General features: G+C 58.0%; 1 protein-coding gene across 1 annotated transcript in view; it reads left to right on the top strand.

Moving 5' to 3' along the window:
- Positions 1–16,751, top strand: part of PLG (plasminogen) — a 36,444-nt gene that overhangs the window by 14,292 nt on the left and 5,401 nt on the right. Inside the window, exons 8-17 of the mRNA XM_028504030.2 lie at positions 626–788; positions 1,486–1,631; positions 5,030–5,189; positions 6,899–7,083; positions 8,625–8,773; positions 9,627–9,720; positions 10,645–10,765; positions 12,225–12,299; positions 12,760–12,900; positions 14,948–15,054. Of these exons, the coding sequence (XP_028359831.1) occupies positions 626–788; positions 1,486–1,631; positions 5,030–5,189; positions 6,899–7,083; positions 8,625–8,773; positions 9,627–9,720; positions 10,645–10,765; positions 12,225–12,299; positions 12,760–12,900; positions 14,948–15,054 (1,341 nt within the window). The remainder of the gene's footprint in view (positions 1–625; positions 789–1,485; positions 1,632–5,029; positions 5,190–6,898; positions 7,084–8,624; positions 8,774–9,626; positions 9,721–10,644; positions 10,766–12,224; positions 12,300–12,759; positions 12,901–14,947; positions 15,055–16,751) is intronic.

Below are 16,751 nucleotides of genomic sequence, written 5' to 3'. Positions count from 1 at the left end.
GTGGGGGGGAAGAGTTTAGATGAGGACAGCCACTGAAAGAGAGGACCCAGCAGGCCCTGAGGGTGGTGCCCCGTCCTTGGGTCTGACCGTCTTCCTCGGGGCTGGAGCACCTCAGCTCCTCTCCTTCTTTCTGAACACCCGCTCCCTTTGTTGTCCTCTGTCCTTTTTATCTCAGGAACTCTGTGATTTCTGTGCCCTTCCTTGGAGACCGTTTTTGGCTTTCTCTTTTTTTCTTTTTCTCTTTTGGCCTTCTGTTTCTTTTCTTTTGTGCCTTCTTTCCCACGGACTCTCTGCTGGCTTTGCGGAACACCGGGTGTCACTGAGTTCTATTTCCTCGGTGAATCATGTGCCGCTCACAGGGGAGGTGGGGTCACCGGCACAGGCGAGGTTCGGGGGCGAGGGTGCCATGGCGGTCCTCACCGCGTGCGGCCGACTGGCTGCGGAAGACAAGATGGGACGGGTACTCAGAGGCCTGCCTCCCAGAGGGGTCCCTCCTGAGTTGACCTCGTAGACACAGATCCTACCAAGAAGCCAGCCGATGCTCTCCGAATCCGCCCCGCATCCCATCCGCCTGCGCCTTCTTCATTCCAAACACATTCACTGCAATTTCTCACCCCTGTTCAAGCGACACCCCCACCGCCTTCGGGCCCCACACGTCAGTGTCTGGAGGGAAGAGGTGAAAACTATCGAGGGACCGTGGCTGTCACCAAGTCCGGGCACACTTGTCAGCGCTGGAGCCAGCAGACCCCGCACAAGCACAACAGGACCCCGGAAAACTTCCCCTGCAAGTAAGTCCCCCTCTGGGCTCATCCCCTTGTGGCCGAGCAAAGTGTGAAATCCCACGGACTTTGCCTTCGCTTGAGTGACTCCAGGTAAGAGTATTCTGGAATGAACACTGGCCAAGTCCCACGCCAGGGAAGAGACCTTCAGCCCGCGTTTCCCCGTAACGCCGGCTCTCCAAGTCCGGTTCTCCTGGCCAGCGGCACGGACGGCTTCAGGAAGTTGTCAGAAATTCGAGTTCTCGGGGCGTCCTCCACACCCCCGCAGTCCACGCTGCAAAGGAGTGGGCCCCCCGCTGTGCTGGCTGAGCGCTCACCTAAACGCACAGTGGGGCTCGAGGACGCTGGAATTCCAGGGCCACGCGGCACGCTCTTCTGAGGCGGGAACATCGTGGAAAGTCCACGTTGCGTTCAGGCATGGAGCTCCAGGCCCAACACGGAGCAGAGCTGTTTTGCTTGACCGGGCGCAGTCCGGGAGGGAATATGTTTTCATCGTTTACCGCAGAGAAGCTGCTGTCCCCAAATTCTGCGGAATCCTAGAGGATCCTGCTCGGCTCACGTGCCCACCTGTTGTTCGGTTCCTGTCACTCTGGAGAGAGAGCCGGCCACGTGTCCAATGTCCCTAAGGGCCAGTGCATGTGCACCTCGCTATTTATTGACCCTGTTTTTTTTTGGAAAGTCGGACTCACAGCCGCTTCCTCTTCAGGAACCTGGAGGAGAACTACTGCCGGAACCCCGACAAAGAGTCGGCCCCGTGGTGCTACACGACCAACAGCGATGTGCGCTGGGAACACTGCAGCATCCCGTCCTGCAGCTCCTCGCCGGGGTCCGAGGACCAGCTGGAGAGCCCAGGTAGGAAAGGGGCTGGGGGCCCCGAGAACCCCGGGGCTCTCTGCCGTCTTCTGCCCTGGCCCTAGTGCGATGATACACGTAAGCTTCGTTTATGGGTCACTTCTCTTCCGGTCAGAGAACGCGCTCCGTGGTTCCAGTTATTTTAAATGTGTGGAGGCCTGTGTCATGGTTCAGGATATGGTCATCTCGGTCAGTGTTTCCTGTGCTCTTGAAAAGAATGTGGCTTCTGCTGTGGTCAGGGAGAGGGTTCTGGAAAGGCCAAAGGTCAAGTTGGTTGGTGGTGTCATTTGGTGGTGTTTGGCTCTTCCAAATCCTCACGAATTTTCTGTCTCCTGTTAAGTATCGAGAGAGGAATGGCAGGGTCTTCGACTTCGGCTGGGCTTTCACTGGCTTCTTCTTGGTTTTCTGTTTGCTTTACATATTCTGCAGCCCTCTCTGAGACAGACACATTTACTTAGGACTTTGTGTTTTCTTCAAGAAACGGCCCCTGTGGCCGTGTGTCTCTCCCGATCTCTGGAACCGTTCCTCGTTTTGAACTCTGCTTACTCTGCTGTGAACACAGCCGCTGCAACTCCACTCTCACCAGCGTCCGTGTGATACATCGCGTCTCTCAGACCTTTAGTCGAGGTGTTTAGGCCATTTCATGTAATTGTTAATGTGGCTGGATTTAAACCCACCATCAAGTTAGCGGTTTCTCCTTGTCCCCTTTGAATTTTGGTCTCTTTGTCATCTTTTCTGTCTTTGCATTAAGTAAGCATTCTTTGTCTTTTATCACCACTCCTAGTTTAACCCGTTTTTAATGTTCTTAGTGCTTTTTCTAATGTTTACAGTGTACATCCTTAACTTATCACACCCCACCTTCAAATAATACTATTTTACTAGATGTTTAATGTGAGAACCTTCTAACGTTATACTCTTATTTCCCTCCTCCCCAAATATTGCACTTTTGTCCTCAAAGAGCTTATGTTATGAGCTCCTTATGTTCTGTTACGTTATAAATCTCACAATAAATTGATGATTGCTTTGCCTGAAACAGTCAGGGATGTTTTAAAGTGATTATAAATAGAACATAACTTTTATGTTTAGTTTTAGTTATTTACTTTTACCATTTCCAGTGTTCTTCATTTCTTTTGAGTAGGTTCCAATTTCCGCCTGACGTCACGTTCCTTCTGGAAAACACTTAACCTTGAACATGTCTTGTAATTCAGGTCTGCTGCTGCTGCTGAAGTCTTTCAGCTCTTATAGGTCTGAAAATGTTGTTTTATTGTCTTTAGCTTTACAAATAATTTTTGTTGGGTATAGAACTCCAGGTGGCCATTCTTTTCCCCCTTTCACCACTTCAAAGATATTACTCCATTGTCTTCTGTTTTGAGTAGTTTCTGGCTGGAAATCGAATCTTTTTTCCCATATATTTAATATTTCTTTTTTCCCTGGCTGCCTTGAAGACTTCCTCTCACCTCTGGTTTTCAGCAGTTCGACTGTGGTATATCTAGGTGTGTCTACTTACTTTTGGTATTTATGTTGCTTGAAGTTCTCTGAGCTTCTTGATGTGCATGTTGTTGGTTTTCATTACTTTTATAAAATCCTCAGCGATGACTGTTCAGATAGTTCTTCTTCCCTCCTTTCTCTCTCTCCACTGACCCACATGCTAGGCCACCTCATCTTGTCTCGCACTTCTTACATCTTGCTCTGCTCCCCACCCCCCACCCCTGCGCTTCCCCTTGGTGGGTCAGTTTGGATAATGTTTATGAACCTCGTTTCAAGTTCCCCGCTTCCTTCCCCCGTCATGTCTGCTCTGCAGATGAGCCCAGTGAAGAAATACCTGATACCATATCTGATACAAAGTTTTTATACCTAGCATTGCCTTTTATTTATTTTTTCAATTTTCATTTCTGCTGAAATTCTTCATCGGTCCGTGCATGTTGCTCACCTTGGCTACGAGATCCTTTAACGTGTTAGTCACAGTGACTTTACAGCCTGCACCCGATGGCTCCGCCTCTCCGTCCCAGCGGCTTCGATTCCCCTCTGCATCTGGCCCTGCTGGCTGCTGCATCTCTCAGCAGCGGTGCTTGTTCCCCTGGCTCTCTGGGTGTGTCTTAGAAATTTTTTTAACCCCTGGCTGGCGTAGCTCAGGGGATTGAGTTCGGGCTGTGAACCAAAGCATCGCAGGTTCGATTCCCAGTCAGGGTACATGCCTGGGTTGCAGGCCACGGCCCCCAGCAACCGCACATTGATGTTTCTCTCCCCACCTCTCTTTCTTTCTCCCTCCCTTCCCTCTCTAAAAATAAATAAATAAATAAAATCTTAAAAAATTTAAAAAATAGAATTCTTACAATTTTTTTAATCAAATGCTAACATTGTATATAGAAGACCAGTAGAGATGAAAATAAATATTAGCTACACTTTGACACGAGGACCTTTTTCAGGTTGTCTCTGTCTGTCGTTACGCGTCACTGAACTGGTAGAGGCAAGGCTGTGGCTGCTTTTCCCTTCAGTGAGCCACAGGCCTCGACTTCCTCTGGGGATGGGCTGTCGTTGCCTTGTTCTTGAGTCTGAGGGTCCTTCTCTGTACTCCTCGGCTTCCAGCAGTACCCGCACCACGCGGGGCGGCGGTCACTCCATGCTGTTGGTCCGACCCCAGTCATAGACGCTTGTGTCTTCTTACCAATCACTAAGCTTTTGGTGGAGTTAGACATTCTCTGTCTTCCTCGCCTACCCTCAACCTTACACAGACCGTGGACCTTGGCTTTGAGGGTGGTGGTGCTCAGGGTTTGGGCCCCTTCTGCCCCTGGAGCCAAACTCTGCCTCGTCTCTGCGGTGGGTCTGCAGTGGGAGAGCAGCAGGCTTCTGCTTTGGTTGGCGAGGGAACCTGGGTGCAAGAGGATTTCCCGCCGCTCCTCCAGGAGAAGGAGGGTCTTGCCTCCCCCTCCCCCTGAGACGCCACGGGCATGTCCTGCCCCGTCCCTCGGCAGCCCAAGGCGGTGGCTTTGTAGAAGCAGAGAGTCTGGGACGGGATGCCCACCTGCCCACCGGCAGCCCGTCGCCGCCTGAGGCCCGCACCACGGGCAGTGTCTCCGGGTCTCCCTGTTAACTGTGTGGCCACCCAGTTGGAGATTCATGAAAAGAAAAAGCTTGCGTATAGGTGCGATTTCCAACGATAGGCCCTCTGACCTGCTTATTTCCCCGCCCTGAGTTTTAAATGAACCATTTACCAAAAACGTTAGGTCATGAAAGTTCTAGACTGTTACGGTCCATCGTTGTCTTTGCGTGCCTGTCCTGCCGTCGGGGCGGAAGAGTGTTCCTCCCCCAATGGAGACCCCGTGTGCCGTGTCCGGCACCGCTTCTCGCGTCTCTCTGTCCTGGGTGTCAGTCACGGATTTCTTCCGCCCCGATTTCAGTGCCACCGGAGCAGACCCCCGTTGTCCAGGAGTGCTACCATGGCAACGGGGAGAGTTATCGAGGCACGTCATCCACCACCGTCACGGGAAAGAAATGTCAGTCTTGGTCGTCCATGACACCACACCGGCATACGAAAACCCCAGAAATATACCCAAATGCGTAAGTCTCTGATGTCTACCCAGAGGAGGAGCCCCGGCCCGCCTCGGTCTGTCGGAAGGGCCCATGTTTAAGCTAGCTCCTTAGAACCGAGCTGCGCTTGGCCCCAGAACGTGAGCTGAAATGTCTCAGGTGCCTCGATTTTAGCAAAACTCTGAAAGAAGCGAAGTTGGAGGCCGGCTGTCTTTCCTAAGGAGTCCTGGGGAAGCCAAAGGGTTGGGGTCAATGAGGGGTCAAGGTCACATGAGCAGAAAGCTCAGGAAGGCAAATGACCAAAGGATTAGCAACAGCACCATTTCGCAACACCTGGTGAAGATCAAGGCCGTCTTTCAACTGTGGGAGTTTATCATTCCAACCTCCGACCCCTGCAGGGGAAGCTGTGCTTGTCCCTGAGTCTCGGTACCTATGACCTGCCCTGCCCGGGCACATCCCAGCCTGAGCACTGGGGTCCGGAGGGAGGGGCGTTGCCGGGACACGACGAGGAAGAGCAGGAGGGCAGACGAGAGTCAGGAAGCAGAGACATGCTGATGGGAAACGGGCAGGTGGGTGGGCGGAAGACCAGCTCTGACCGGACCAGCCTTTTTGCTGTAAACGGATCAGCCTTTTAACACATCCAGGTGCTCAGACACCCTCTAACTGGCTTCCTCACACTGTGGGTCCAAGCCCGAGACTGCCACTTGCCTGTAGCGCCTGTAGGCATGGTGTCAGACGCCCATGCACATACACGCTGCAGATGTTCCCAGACGGCCCCAGGCCGCGCGTCTGAATTGGAAGGGGACTCCGAGGCTGGGGCTTCTGCACGGCTCGGGCAGGGTTCCGGGGAGGCCCTGGCGGACCGAGCAGCCCAGCGTCCCAGGTTCCTCACCCAAATCTTTCCAACTCCTCCATGAGCCCCCAGCTCCCTCAGACCCCTTGGTCTACCCAGAAGTCTCTCTCCATTCCTCCGTCCCCCTGTTCTCCAGTGTCACCCCCGCTCCCAGTCTCTGAGTGGCTGCAGCCAGGGAGGTGAGACAGGCAGGAGAAGTGAGAACAATGTGGGGTTCCTCCCTGCTCCCCCAGAAGGCATCCTACAGAGAGGACCTGTGGCCTGGAGGCTGGTTTCCCAGGCAGGCTTTTCAGAAGCCCTTCACACCCTGAACCCACGTGATCTGCCAGATATGACAGTTTCACTTCTATTACATCCATGTTTTTTTTTTTTTTTCATTACAAATGCACCCCACTTGAACTACATTACAAGTCAACAGACTAGGAAGGCCGGCCTAAACATGCCCTCGTCTTGGCTGTCATTGCTCCCTTGGGGAAGGGCATTTTCGTCCCAGCTTTGCAGCCCTGTGTCATCTTACACAGAAACGTGGACGGGGATGTGGAGATATTTGGATATCCACAGAGAAAAATCTAAAATATACATTTCTAGATCCATGTTGGATCTTGACATTGGAATAAGCCATTCTGCTACTTTCTTTACACATTTACGCATCATTTCATTTTTCACATGAAGGATATATTAACTTTGAGCTTTTAAAATTGTTCAGACATTGAGGACCTGTGCTTGGGGCATTAGAATACTCATTAGCACCTTTGGTATCTTTAATGGAAATATTTCATATCACTTGCTAAGGCTTGGTCAAAACCACATTCAGAGGGTGTGGGGGGGTGTCCCCTGAGGGTCCACCTCCCCCAGCCACTCAGGCTTTCTCCCGTCGAATTCACAGTGGCCTGACAATGAACTACTGCCGAAATCCAGACGGTGATGACAAAGGCCCCTGGTGTTTCACCACCGACCCACGGGTCCGGTGGGAGTTCTGCAACCTGAAAAAGTGCTCGGGAACACAGGAGAGTACCCCAAACACTCCGCCCCAAGCCCAGGTTCCGAGCACTGAGAATCCTGAAGAAGCAGGTACGACGCCGGTGGCCAGAAACCAGCATGCTTAGTGGATGGGAGACCTGGGAGGTTGACTGACGGGTGCAGAGGCTTTGTGGCCACGGGACCTTGAGCAGCTGTGGGAGGGGCTTCAGCATGCTACCCTCAGGGTGGGGGTGGGGGACAGAGCTGCTGGTGCTGGGGTAATGTGGGTGGGTGGTTCCTTTAGGACCTGAAAACTGATCCGTTGTGACAGATGGATAAAATGGTGAGCCCGGGTGGGCGGAGAGGTTGATAATGGTGGCGTTCACTGAAATAGGACGTTCCAGAACAGCCAGTCCCTGGCTCCTCCACAGAGGGTTAGGAAGGATTAACGTGGCTGTGACTATCCTGAATTCGGGGTACTTAGTAAGGCAGTCAGGGCACAACTGTCCCACAGTCACTTGGAACCGTGATACGAGGCTGTCAGGGCTATTGGGCCAGAACATAAGAACGAGGTTGTCATCTCAGGTGGGAGCCTCCTTGGCCCTTGAGCCGCCGTTGCACAAGCCAAGCCCCTGGTCCTATGGTTGCCAGGCAGCAGGCAAGTGCTCTGTCCCTTGGCAGGGGGAGAAAGATCAGAGAGAGGGGCTCGCTCTCCCCCTGCCCCCCGTGAAAACCCAGGGGTCACATGGCGCATCTGACACTTTCGGATCCGTCACGATCCCCCAGACGGTCATGATTGGAAGTCTAGAGCCCTCCCCCACCTCTGCAAGGGTGGGGCCCTCACCTGCCCCTGGACCAGGCTGAGGCTGCCTCCCCTCCCCCTGCGCCCCACCTGGGCATTCCTCCTGGGTAAGACTTGAGGGGCCTCCTGTGGGTCTCACGTGTGCTTGCCCCTCATTTAGTGCACAGGGACGCACACACCCCAGTTCGGCCAATGTTGGGGTGCAGGCTGCCCAGCACAGTCCCCAGCTCAGCCGAGAAGCCACCCGGCCCAGGTTCTGCTTTCCAGGTTTTCCAAGTGGCCCTCGGAACACAGTGCCCCTGCCTCCATACGCGTGGCACACATGGAGTTCCCTGAGGGTCCTGTGGTTTGTGGTGAGGGACAAGCTTGGGGAAGGTGTCCCAAGTCACCTCGGGAAACTTTTAACCCCAGAGGGTGGGGACTCCAAGCACAACTCTAGCCAAAGAAGTTTCTAGAAACTCTTGCCGTGTGCACTCCTCATGCACACCATTGGTGAGGAGGAGGTGCTTGAGAGCCACCTACGCATTCCCAGCAGCCTCTGCTTCCCACAACCCCCGGGGCGCGCTGTCTCAGCGCCCAGCTCCCGCACTCGTGCATGCAGATTGTCTCAGCGAGTGGCCTGGCCACCGTCCCCAGTCCCACTCCCTGCACAGCTGGGGTTATTTCCAAGCCATTGTGCGGGCACCTGGTCACCCAGGCAGCGTTCACAGCCGTTGTTGGAGTGCTGGGCCTCCGCACAGCGCGGCCGTGGATCCCGTGGTCATTGGGGAAACCCGAGGCAGCTGCCTTTGCCCCCAGTCCCCGAGGTCAGCGCAGGAGCAGGTGACCGGCCCTCTTCTCTCCCCTGCAGATTGCATAGTGGGGAACGGCAAAGGGTATCGGGGCAAGAAGGCGACCACGGTTACGGGCACCCAGTGCCAGGCCTGGGACGCGCAGACGCCCCACGTACACAACATTTTCACCTCGAAGAGCAACCCGCGGGCGGGCCTGGAGAAAAACGTGAGCCGCCCTGATGTGGACTGCATTTCGCCCTCTGCTGACCAGTCTCTGCCAACAGATGGGTTCTGTGCTACAGCCCGTCAGCCTGGGCTGATCTTTGGTGTGGGGGGGAGGGGGAAAATAGGAGAGGTTTCGGGGGGCCAGGCCTACGGGACAGCAGGCGTCAGGCACTTGCCACCAGTGGACCCACGGGTGTGCTCCTCCGCACGGCCCGAGGGCCTCTCCTTCCCCGTGGGTGCTACTTCTTAGGTGCTGTTTCCAGTTTCCAGTTTCCAGGGTTTGTCCTCTCGAGTCTGGCGATCCAGGGTGATGTGTGATGTTTTAGTCGGATCTTCTAGAAAACAATTTGGGCCGTTAGGATCCCACACAGTGGGATTTCCCCTCGTGTCTCACACATCTTGCGTGACTTTGGGAGCGTGTAGAAGAGGTCAAAGAAGACAGCTTTTCATGGTTTGGCCCGTAGAAGGGGCCCTGTCCCCAGGGATAAGCGTTCCTGGGCCACCAGCAAACGGCTCCATCGGGCGGAAGGCTGCTGGAATGAGCCAGGCACACGGTGCGCCAGTTCCATCCCACGGTCCTCCACTGCTGGGCGTCTGAGGTCTCCTCTGACCCGAGTGCCCCGTGTGGAGTCTCCACGTTAAGGCCCCTCATGGCTGGAGCTCCCTTTGAACCAGGAGACGTGGCCAGGGGGATGGAATGAGTCAGGAGCACCCTGAAGTTCACCCCTCCTCCTCCCCCCCAGAAGGAGCACTTCCCCACCATGCTCTAAGGACGGCCGTGACAGGCCTGAGCCTAGGGACCGTCCTCTTCCGCCCACTGTACCCTGTCCCGTAAACACCTGCTCTCTTTTCAGTACTGCCGCAACCCCGACGGCGACGTCAGCGGCCCCTGGTGCTACACGATGAACCCGAGGAAACTCTTTGACTACTGTGACATTCCTCACTGCGGTACGTTGCCGCCCCCTTCGGAAGGCCCTGGCGTCTCGCGTAAACGCAGCCTCACCTCCTGAACGCGGGTCTCCGGGAGAAGAAGGGCTTTCGAGCCGGCCTCAGCCGGGCTGCCCCCCGCCCCGCCCCGCCCCGCCCCGCCCCCGGCCGTCCTTCTTCGTCACGGGCCCCTGGAATGTGTCCTGCGAGGCCCACCTGTCAGGGAGCCAGCCACACCTTCGATAAACTAGATGCAGAGTTCTCCAGAAGCGCAAGCCGAGAGGCCGTCTGCGCGGCCTGGCAGAGGGTCCACTCGGCCCCCCCGTGGCGCGGTGGGGGTGCAGGCAGAAAAGTGCCCCCGCTGTCTTGAAAGGGGGAGGTTCCGTGCTGTCTGCTCCTACTTTTGAAACCTGTAGGAGACACTCCAGAACAGGCTTGTATTCTTTCTTTTTGGCTTTTGAGATTGTTGAAGAGTTTACTTTTCTCTCTTCTTTCTTTTTTTAATTGAATTTACTGGGGTGACACTGATTCGCACAAGCATACAGACTTCGGGGGTAGAGCTCCATAGAACATCGTGGGCACATGGCATTGTCACCTGTCCCCCCAAGCAAAGTCTCTTTCTGCCCCTGTTTCCCAGCCCCTTGCCCCCCTCCCCCTCCCTGCACCCCCTTCTCCTTCTGGCCGTCCCCACACTTGTTGTCCGTGTCTGTGGGCGATGCATGTTTGTTTTCGGCGGATCCCTTCCCCTTCTTCCACCCGGTGCCCCCGCCCCGCCCCTCCGACAGCTGTCAGCCTGCGTCACGCACCCCCGCCTCTGTCCCCAACCACGCCGGCGTTCTCACCATCAGCCAGGGCTCTGGCCGCGAGCCGTTCGTTTATGTCGCGGTGACGACGGAAGGGCTGCCTTCCGCTGCTTCCCGTGTGACCCGTGTCCCTCTGCCGCAGAGTCCGCTGCATTTGACTGCGGGAAGCCCAAGGTGGAGCCGAAGAAATGCTCCGGGAGGATCGTGGGTGGCTGTGAGTCCATCGCACACTCCTGGCCCTGGCAAGTCAGCCTCAGAACAAGGTAACCCCGTGTCTGGACTCCACGTGTCTCCTCCTCCTGCGTGCGCCCCGCGGGACCTTGCCTCGCTCGCCTCAGAGCCTCGCGTCCGTACCCGCCTCTGCCTTCTCCTTGGGAGGGAGGAAAACTAGGAACATGAAAAGGTTAATTTTTCGAGGTTCTCTACTTTGAGAATCGCAGGGGAGGCTTTTTCTCGATCTGGGCAGCCGCCACCAAGACGTGTAGGTGCCACGACCCGCGAGTCCCAGCGCTGCTGGAGAAGGAGTGCGGGTGCGGGAGGGGTCACGGGGCTGGCCGCTGCCTCCTGGTAAAGAGAAGGACGCGCGTTCGGAAACGGGCGACGGGCGGGGAACGCAGACCTAATCGCCTGCGGCCTATCACAGACACAGGTCCGGCCGACTGCAAGTCGGGGGGGCGCTCGCCCGGTCTCGAATGCCTGCCCCTTCAGGCAGGGTGGTTCGCCGCATGTTGGCAGTGATCAGTTCTGACCCCACCAAACCCTGGGCGGTTCGGGTTGCCATCTCAGTGGCATCTGCCTTCAGCAGCTCTGGTCCCCTGGTGTCGCACGGAAAGCAGGCAGGGGACACAGTGAGCTGCCGGCGGCGGCATGCACCGCTTCTTTGGCGCCCTTCTGCACCAGCTGCCTGTGCTCGGTTGCCGGTCCCCCCTGCACCTGTGAGCCCTCCGGCCCCACGCCTGCGAGATGCCCCTGAAAAACCCGAGTCCAGTCTGTCTCGTTCTGTTGTTGACCTGGCTTTTCTTTTCTTTGCCTTGTCACTGAGCAGCTCCTTTCTGTGCCATCCTCACCTTTCACCCGCCTCAAATTCCTTCTTTCCCGAACTGCACCAGGGCCTGCCCCTGACCGCCAAGGTCGACTTGCCCAATGGTCACTATGATCTGGTCCGGGGTGGCTCATGCTGTCTTCATGAGCTGCCACGTGCCTAAACAGTCCTACAGAGTAAATGACTTAGGAGCCCCCTCCTCCAAAAGGGCACTTTCTCGGGTAAACCCCACAGACCCCCGTGACCCACCGCTATCCTGCATCTCGTCCGGCTGCCTGAAGGAGGACTCACCAGGCGGTGCACAGGTCTCGTCAAAAGAGAAATGAGAGAGACCTCAGCCGGGTGGACGGTTTCTCCCCGGTCCCTTCTGTTCAAGTCCAGGGCTAACCAGTCAAAGCCGTGGGTGCGGGCCTCATGCCTGAGCCACGTGGGCTCGCTGTCCTGGACGGACTGTCCCCGAGCCTCCCCCAGCCACCTCCCTTCGAGAGTGCTGTGGACGGGACCTTCTGGGACACCCCGAACTGAAGCCCCCCCTCCCAGCTGCCGCCGCCGTCCTGGGCACAGGCTGCAGCCTTCCCTCCAGCAGCGCCAGCACGGCCCGAATCGAGTGGGCGCGCCCCGGGCTCCCCAGGCACCGCACCCGCAGACCAGGGCTGACGCCGGGCCTGTCTCCCTCCTAGGTTCGGACAGCACTTCTGCGGAGGCACCTTGATCGCCCCCCAGTGGGTGGTCACCGCCGCCCACTGCCTGCAGAGGTACGTCCAGGCACAGCCGACGTGAGCACTTGTCTCGTAGACTCCTCACCTCTGTCCTTCCCTGTCCCCTCCTTCCCTTCCTTCTGTGGCAGTGCCGCTGGGACCCGGGAGTGGGTGCGAGCAGCCTGAGACCAGGGCCACTGAGTGGGGGAGGACAGGGGCGCTGCTGCAGAGAAACAAAGAGGAGAGAGCCAGCTCCGGGGGGTTTGGAGGCAGCAGAGAGTGGCAGGTGGCCGCAGGCACAGGACCCCCGAGTCTCCCCTGACGGGGGGGGGGGTCAGACCTTGTGCTGACTTCAGTGTTGGTTTCGTGGCCCAAAGGCACCCTGGGAACGTTCCTTAGGCTCAGGCAGAGGGTGGCTGGTCCTCTCGCCGCTAGAGGAGACTGACCATCTGGGGAGGGCTGAACCCGAGGAAGGGGCCGGCCCCTGTCCTGCTGCTGACGTCCCTGCCTTTCCCAGGTCGTCACGGGCTTCGTCGTACAAAGTCATCCTGGGCGCACACAAAGAGAGTATTCTCAGGGCGGACGTGCAGGAGATAGAGGTGGCGAAGCTGTTCCCGGAGCCCAGCCGGGGCGACATCGCCTTGCTGAAGCTGAGCAGGTGCCTGGCCCCGCCGCGGGGGCCCCAGGGGGAGTGAGGTCCCTCGTCCCCGTCTGCGTGCCGTGGGCCGTGACAGAGGTGCAGGGGGGCCACTGCCCGGGACGGGAGACGCCCAAGGCCTTTGGGGAAGAACCCTGAGCGTCCAGCGAGAGGAGCCGGGTCCGGCTCTCCCTCCGCACCCTCGCCGTGGTCCTGACGCGGAGGCCTCCTCGGGGCTCAGCCTCCTCGTGCGGACACGGCGTGGGCTGAAACGTGAGCAGCGCGGCTACCCTTGATGCGCTGTCACTCGGGGTGCACGGTCAGCTCGTGCACATCCGCAGCCGGACGACTGTCCTGTCCGGTGACTCCGGGTGGACACTTCTCCCTGCCCCGACGCGGTGGCACGTGTGGGGAACCCCAAGGGGACCGTGGACTTCAAAGCACTGAAAGAAACCAGCACGTCCCCTCACACACACAGTCCACAAATGCAAACACGTCCTCTCTCTGGTTTCAGTTTTCCCCTTGAAGCGGGGTCTTCCTCCTAAGCCTGACAAAGTGATGCGTCCGTGGAGGCTGCTTCACGGTGGCAGCATTGGCAAACAGGTCCCGGTGGAGGCGGCGAAGGAAACAGACAGCTCTTTTGAGAGCAGACGTGTTTGGGAGGGTCATCAAGGCACTCTGAGCATGGGGGCAGAGTCTGGCGGTCCCCGGTGACCGTGGGACCACGCGGGCAGTGTCGGCGAGGGGCCAGGCCCACACGAGGCCGGTGGGCAGGCGTCCGAACGCCACACTGCTGGGGCTGGTTGGACACTCTTCCCAGGTTCTCTGGGCCGGTCAGCCGAGGATGGACTTCCTGGGGTGCGTGGACGCTCCAGGAAGGAAGGAAAGGGGGACGGACTTCCTGGGGTGCATGGATGCTCCAGGAAGGAAGGAGAGGGGGACGGACTTCCTGGGGTGCATGGATGCTCCAGGAAGGAAGGAGAGGGGGACGGACTTCCTGGGGTGCATGGATGCTCCAGGAAGGAAGGAAAGGGGGACGGACTTCCTGGGGTGCGTGGATGCTCCAGGAAGGAAGGAAAGGGCCTTCCTGCTGGCTGAGCCTAAGAGAGCAGCTGACTCCCCGCTTTCACATGGTCCTTCCAGGGCCCTCGGGGGGCCTGATCTCCTGAACGAGGGGTTTAGTGAATTTGGGGTTCGGGAAGTGTCTCCGCTGGACCGATTCATTTGAGCTTCACAGTAGCTGCCCGTGCCCCCTACACCCTGGGAGTCGGAGGCACAGGCGTTCCATCAGGGGCACCTACAGGGTGCTGTGCGGGTCCCCCCGAGTGAGAGGCGGGGTCTATTCTGGAGACCCCGAGAGGATGTGTCTGCTTCAGCGTGGGCGGCCGTGGTGAGATTCTTGGTCAGAGGAGGGCACCTCTCCTCTCCCATCCGTTTTCCTCTCGGACTTGCTGACGCACAGCCAAGTCTGAAGATGCTAGTTCTAGTGTTTAAGAAGCCCTGGAACGCTACGACAGGGGGAGGAGGCCCTTTGAACACGATGCCACTGTGTTGATGCAAACGTCTCCAGCCCTCTTTCATGGGGTACCTATTGGATTCTCACCACCGCGTTCAGGGGTGAGGGAACCGAGCACCCCCAGGACGGGAGACCTGCCCGTGGTCACATGATGAAGTGTTTACTACGATTAATGCTCGGTGATAGCGTTTCAGCCGGACGGTCCCCCTGCGGACCGAGGCCCCGCTGGGCTGATACAAAGGCCTGCACTTGGTGCAGCATGGGGACCGTGCGCAGCATGGACACGGACATATGAGTCTTCGCCGTCCTTCCTCCCGCCGCGGGTTTCTCGTCCACACAGGTGCCTTCCTGACACACCGTTTGGTTGTTTATACGGGCATCTGTGAGGGTCAACAGCTCACCCCGGGGTACGGTGCCGGTGCCTCAAGGAGGTGCCCCCTCGGAGGACTCCGGGGCTTCAGGGCCGGTGGCATCTTGGGGGAGACCCATGGGCGCCTGGCAGGAGTCCCCCAGCGGAGCAGTCACGTGTCACGTTTGTTGTTTTCCTTCCAGCCCTGCCATCATCACCAATAAGGTGATCCCAGCTTGTCTGCCGCCCCCAGACTACGTGGTCGCCGGCCGGACGCCGTGCTACATCACCGGCTGGGGAGAAACCCATGGTGAGCTGACCCCCCCTCGCCCGCACGAGAAAGTGGGCATCTGAACCGCCTCCGATCAGTGAGCAAGGTCCGCCCCCCGGGCTTTGTCTGGGCACTGCCTGGGTCTCCACCGTCGGTCATCCTGGACACGGGCCTGGGGAGGGCGGGTGGTTCTTCGAGTCTCCTTCTGGGCCCATCAGTCCAGCCTGGATGCTGTGCTCCCAGGAGAGCAGGGCTTTGACACCAGCGTATAAACGAAGGCTGTTCAGGTATTTCTCCTGCGCCGTCAGCCGTCCTGAGTTCCCACGCAGGGTGGGGAACAGCAACTGAAACCAGAGTTAGCCCCGGATCCCCCAGCACCCCACAGGTCTGATGTGCGTGGGGAGACTGTTGGGGACGGGCAGACTGACAGCTAGGGTGGGGTGGGGGTGGGGCGGACCAACAGCCGGGAAAGAAAGGAAGGACGGAGGCCCCCAGTTCTCGTGGGTGTTGGATGGGGTGAGGGTGGGAAAGGACACCTCTGTGCAGGGTCCCGCGCCCGTCCCACATCAGCGGGACCCTATCTTCTCCCTGCGGCGGGCCCTGGTCCCAGTGACATCAGTTAGGCTCAGGGCTGGGACACGGAGGGTGTCTCAGGTCTCTGCCTCACCTTCTCGGGGGTGCTGGTGAGTCCGGACTCCCGGGGGGCAGCCCGGCTCTGCCGCCAGCTGCGCACCGCGGGCACGGCCCCCACCTCTGCTCCACACGGCATCGAGGCCTCCCGTCTGAAAGACGGGGGGGCTCCCGAACCGTGTTCCCACATCAGCCTTTCGCATAAGCTCTCCTTCGAAGAAAGGTGGTGTGGCTTTAAAAGAGGTTGAAAACTACTGGTCTGGATCATTTCAAACTTGTCGCCCTCTCTCTGCACTTCCCCTGCTGTCTCAGAAGCCCCGCCCCCTGGGGCCCTCGTGCCTCTTGGAACCTGTAAACACAGAGGGGCCAGAGCCTGTAAACACAGAGGGGGCGGAGCCTGTAAACACAGGGGGCAGAGCCTGTAAACACAGTGGAGGCGTAAAGGGCGACGTGGCCGATGAGCGTCCTTGTGCGTGTGCCACACTGGTCCGCTCTTTGCGTTTCTAAAAATTTAAATGCCACTGATGCCTGTGAATTCAATGTTGGTTCCCATTTTGCAAATGAAGAGTGGTGCAGCGCCGGCTGGGGATGGTCCAGGGGGCGGACAGACCGAGTCAGGACCCTGGCTCCCACTTGTCGGCTGCTGGTACCCAGAGAAGTCACAAGCCCGTTCAGTGGACAGTGGGCCTCAGGGGACTGGGGGAACAATGAGACAGTGCGGACGGACAAGGCACGGAGCACAGCCGAGTCCTGTCAGTGACAGGGGTGCTGTGGCTCCCACACGACTCTCTCTCGCAAGCGGCAGAGCACCCAGCGCAGACTGGATTAAGTCCAAAGAGGAGCTTCTGAGCCAGCTGCAGAGCCCCCTGGCTGATTAAAGCAGGGGCCTAACACCCTGTGGGTCTGGATGTGAGTTCCGGTTCCACCAGCTTCCACGTGGCAGCGGGAAGTGCTTTCGTCTCCCTAAGCCCCAGCTTCCTCACCTGGGCCACCTTCCGGAGTCGGTGTGAGCGTGAAGATAACACATACGAAGTGCTCGGTGCCTGGGAGACAGCGCCTCGGGGCAGCTGCTGTGCTTACACGATCGCCGTCATCACCACCGTCAT

Source organism: Phyllostomus discolor, chromosome 4, assembly GCF_004126475.2.
Source record: "Phyllostomus discolor isolate MPI-MPIP mPhyDis1 chromosome 4, mPhyDis1.pri.v3, whole genome shotgun sequence".
NCBI classification, from domain to species: Eukaryota; Metazoa; Chordata; class Mammalia; order Chiroptera; family Phyllostomidae; genus Phyllostomus; species Phyllostomus discolor.
The sequence above is the reverse complement of the archived record's forward strand: the minus strand, read 5'-3'. Positions and strand labels throughout refer to the sequence as shown.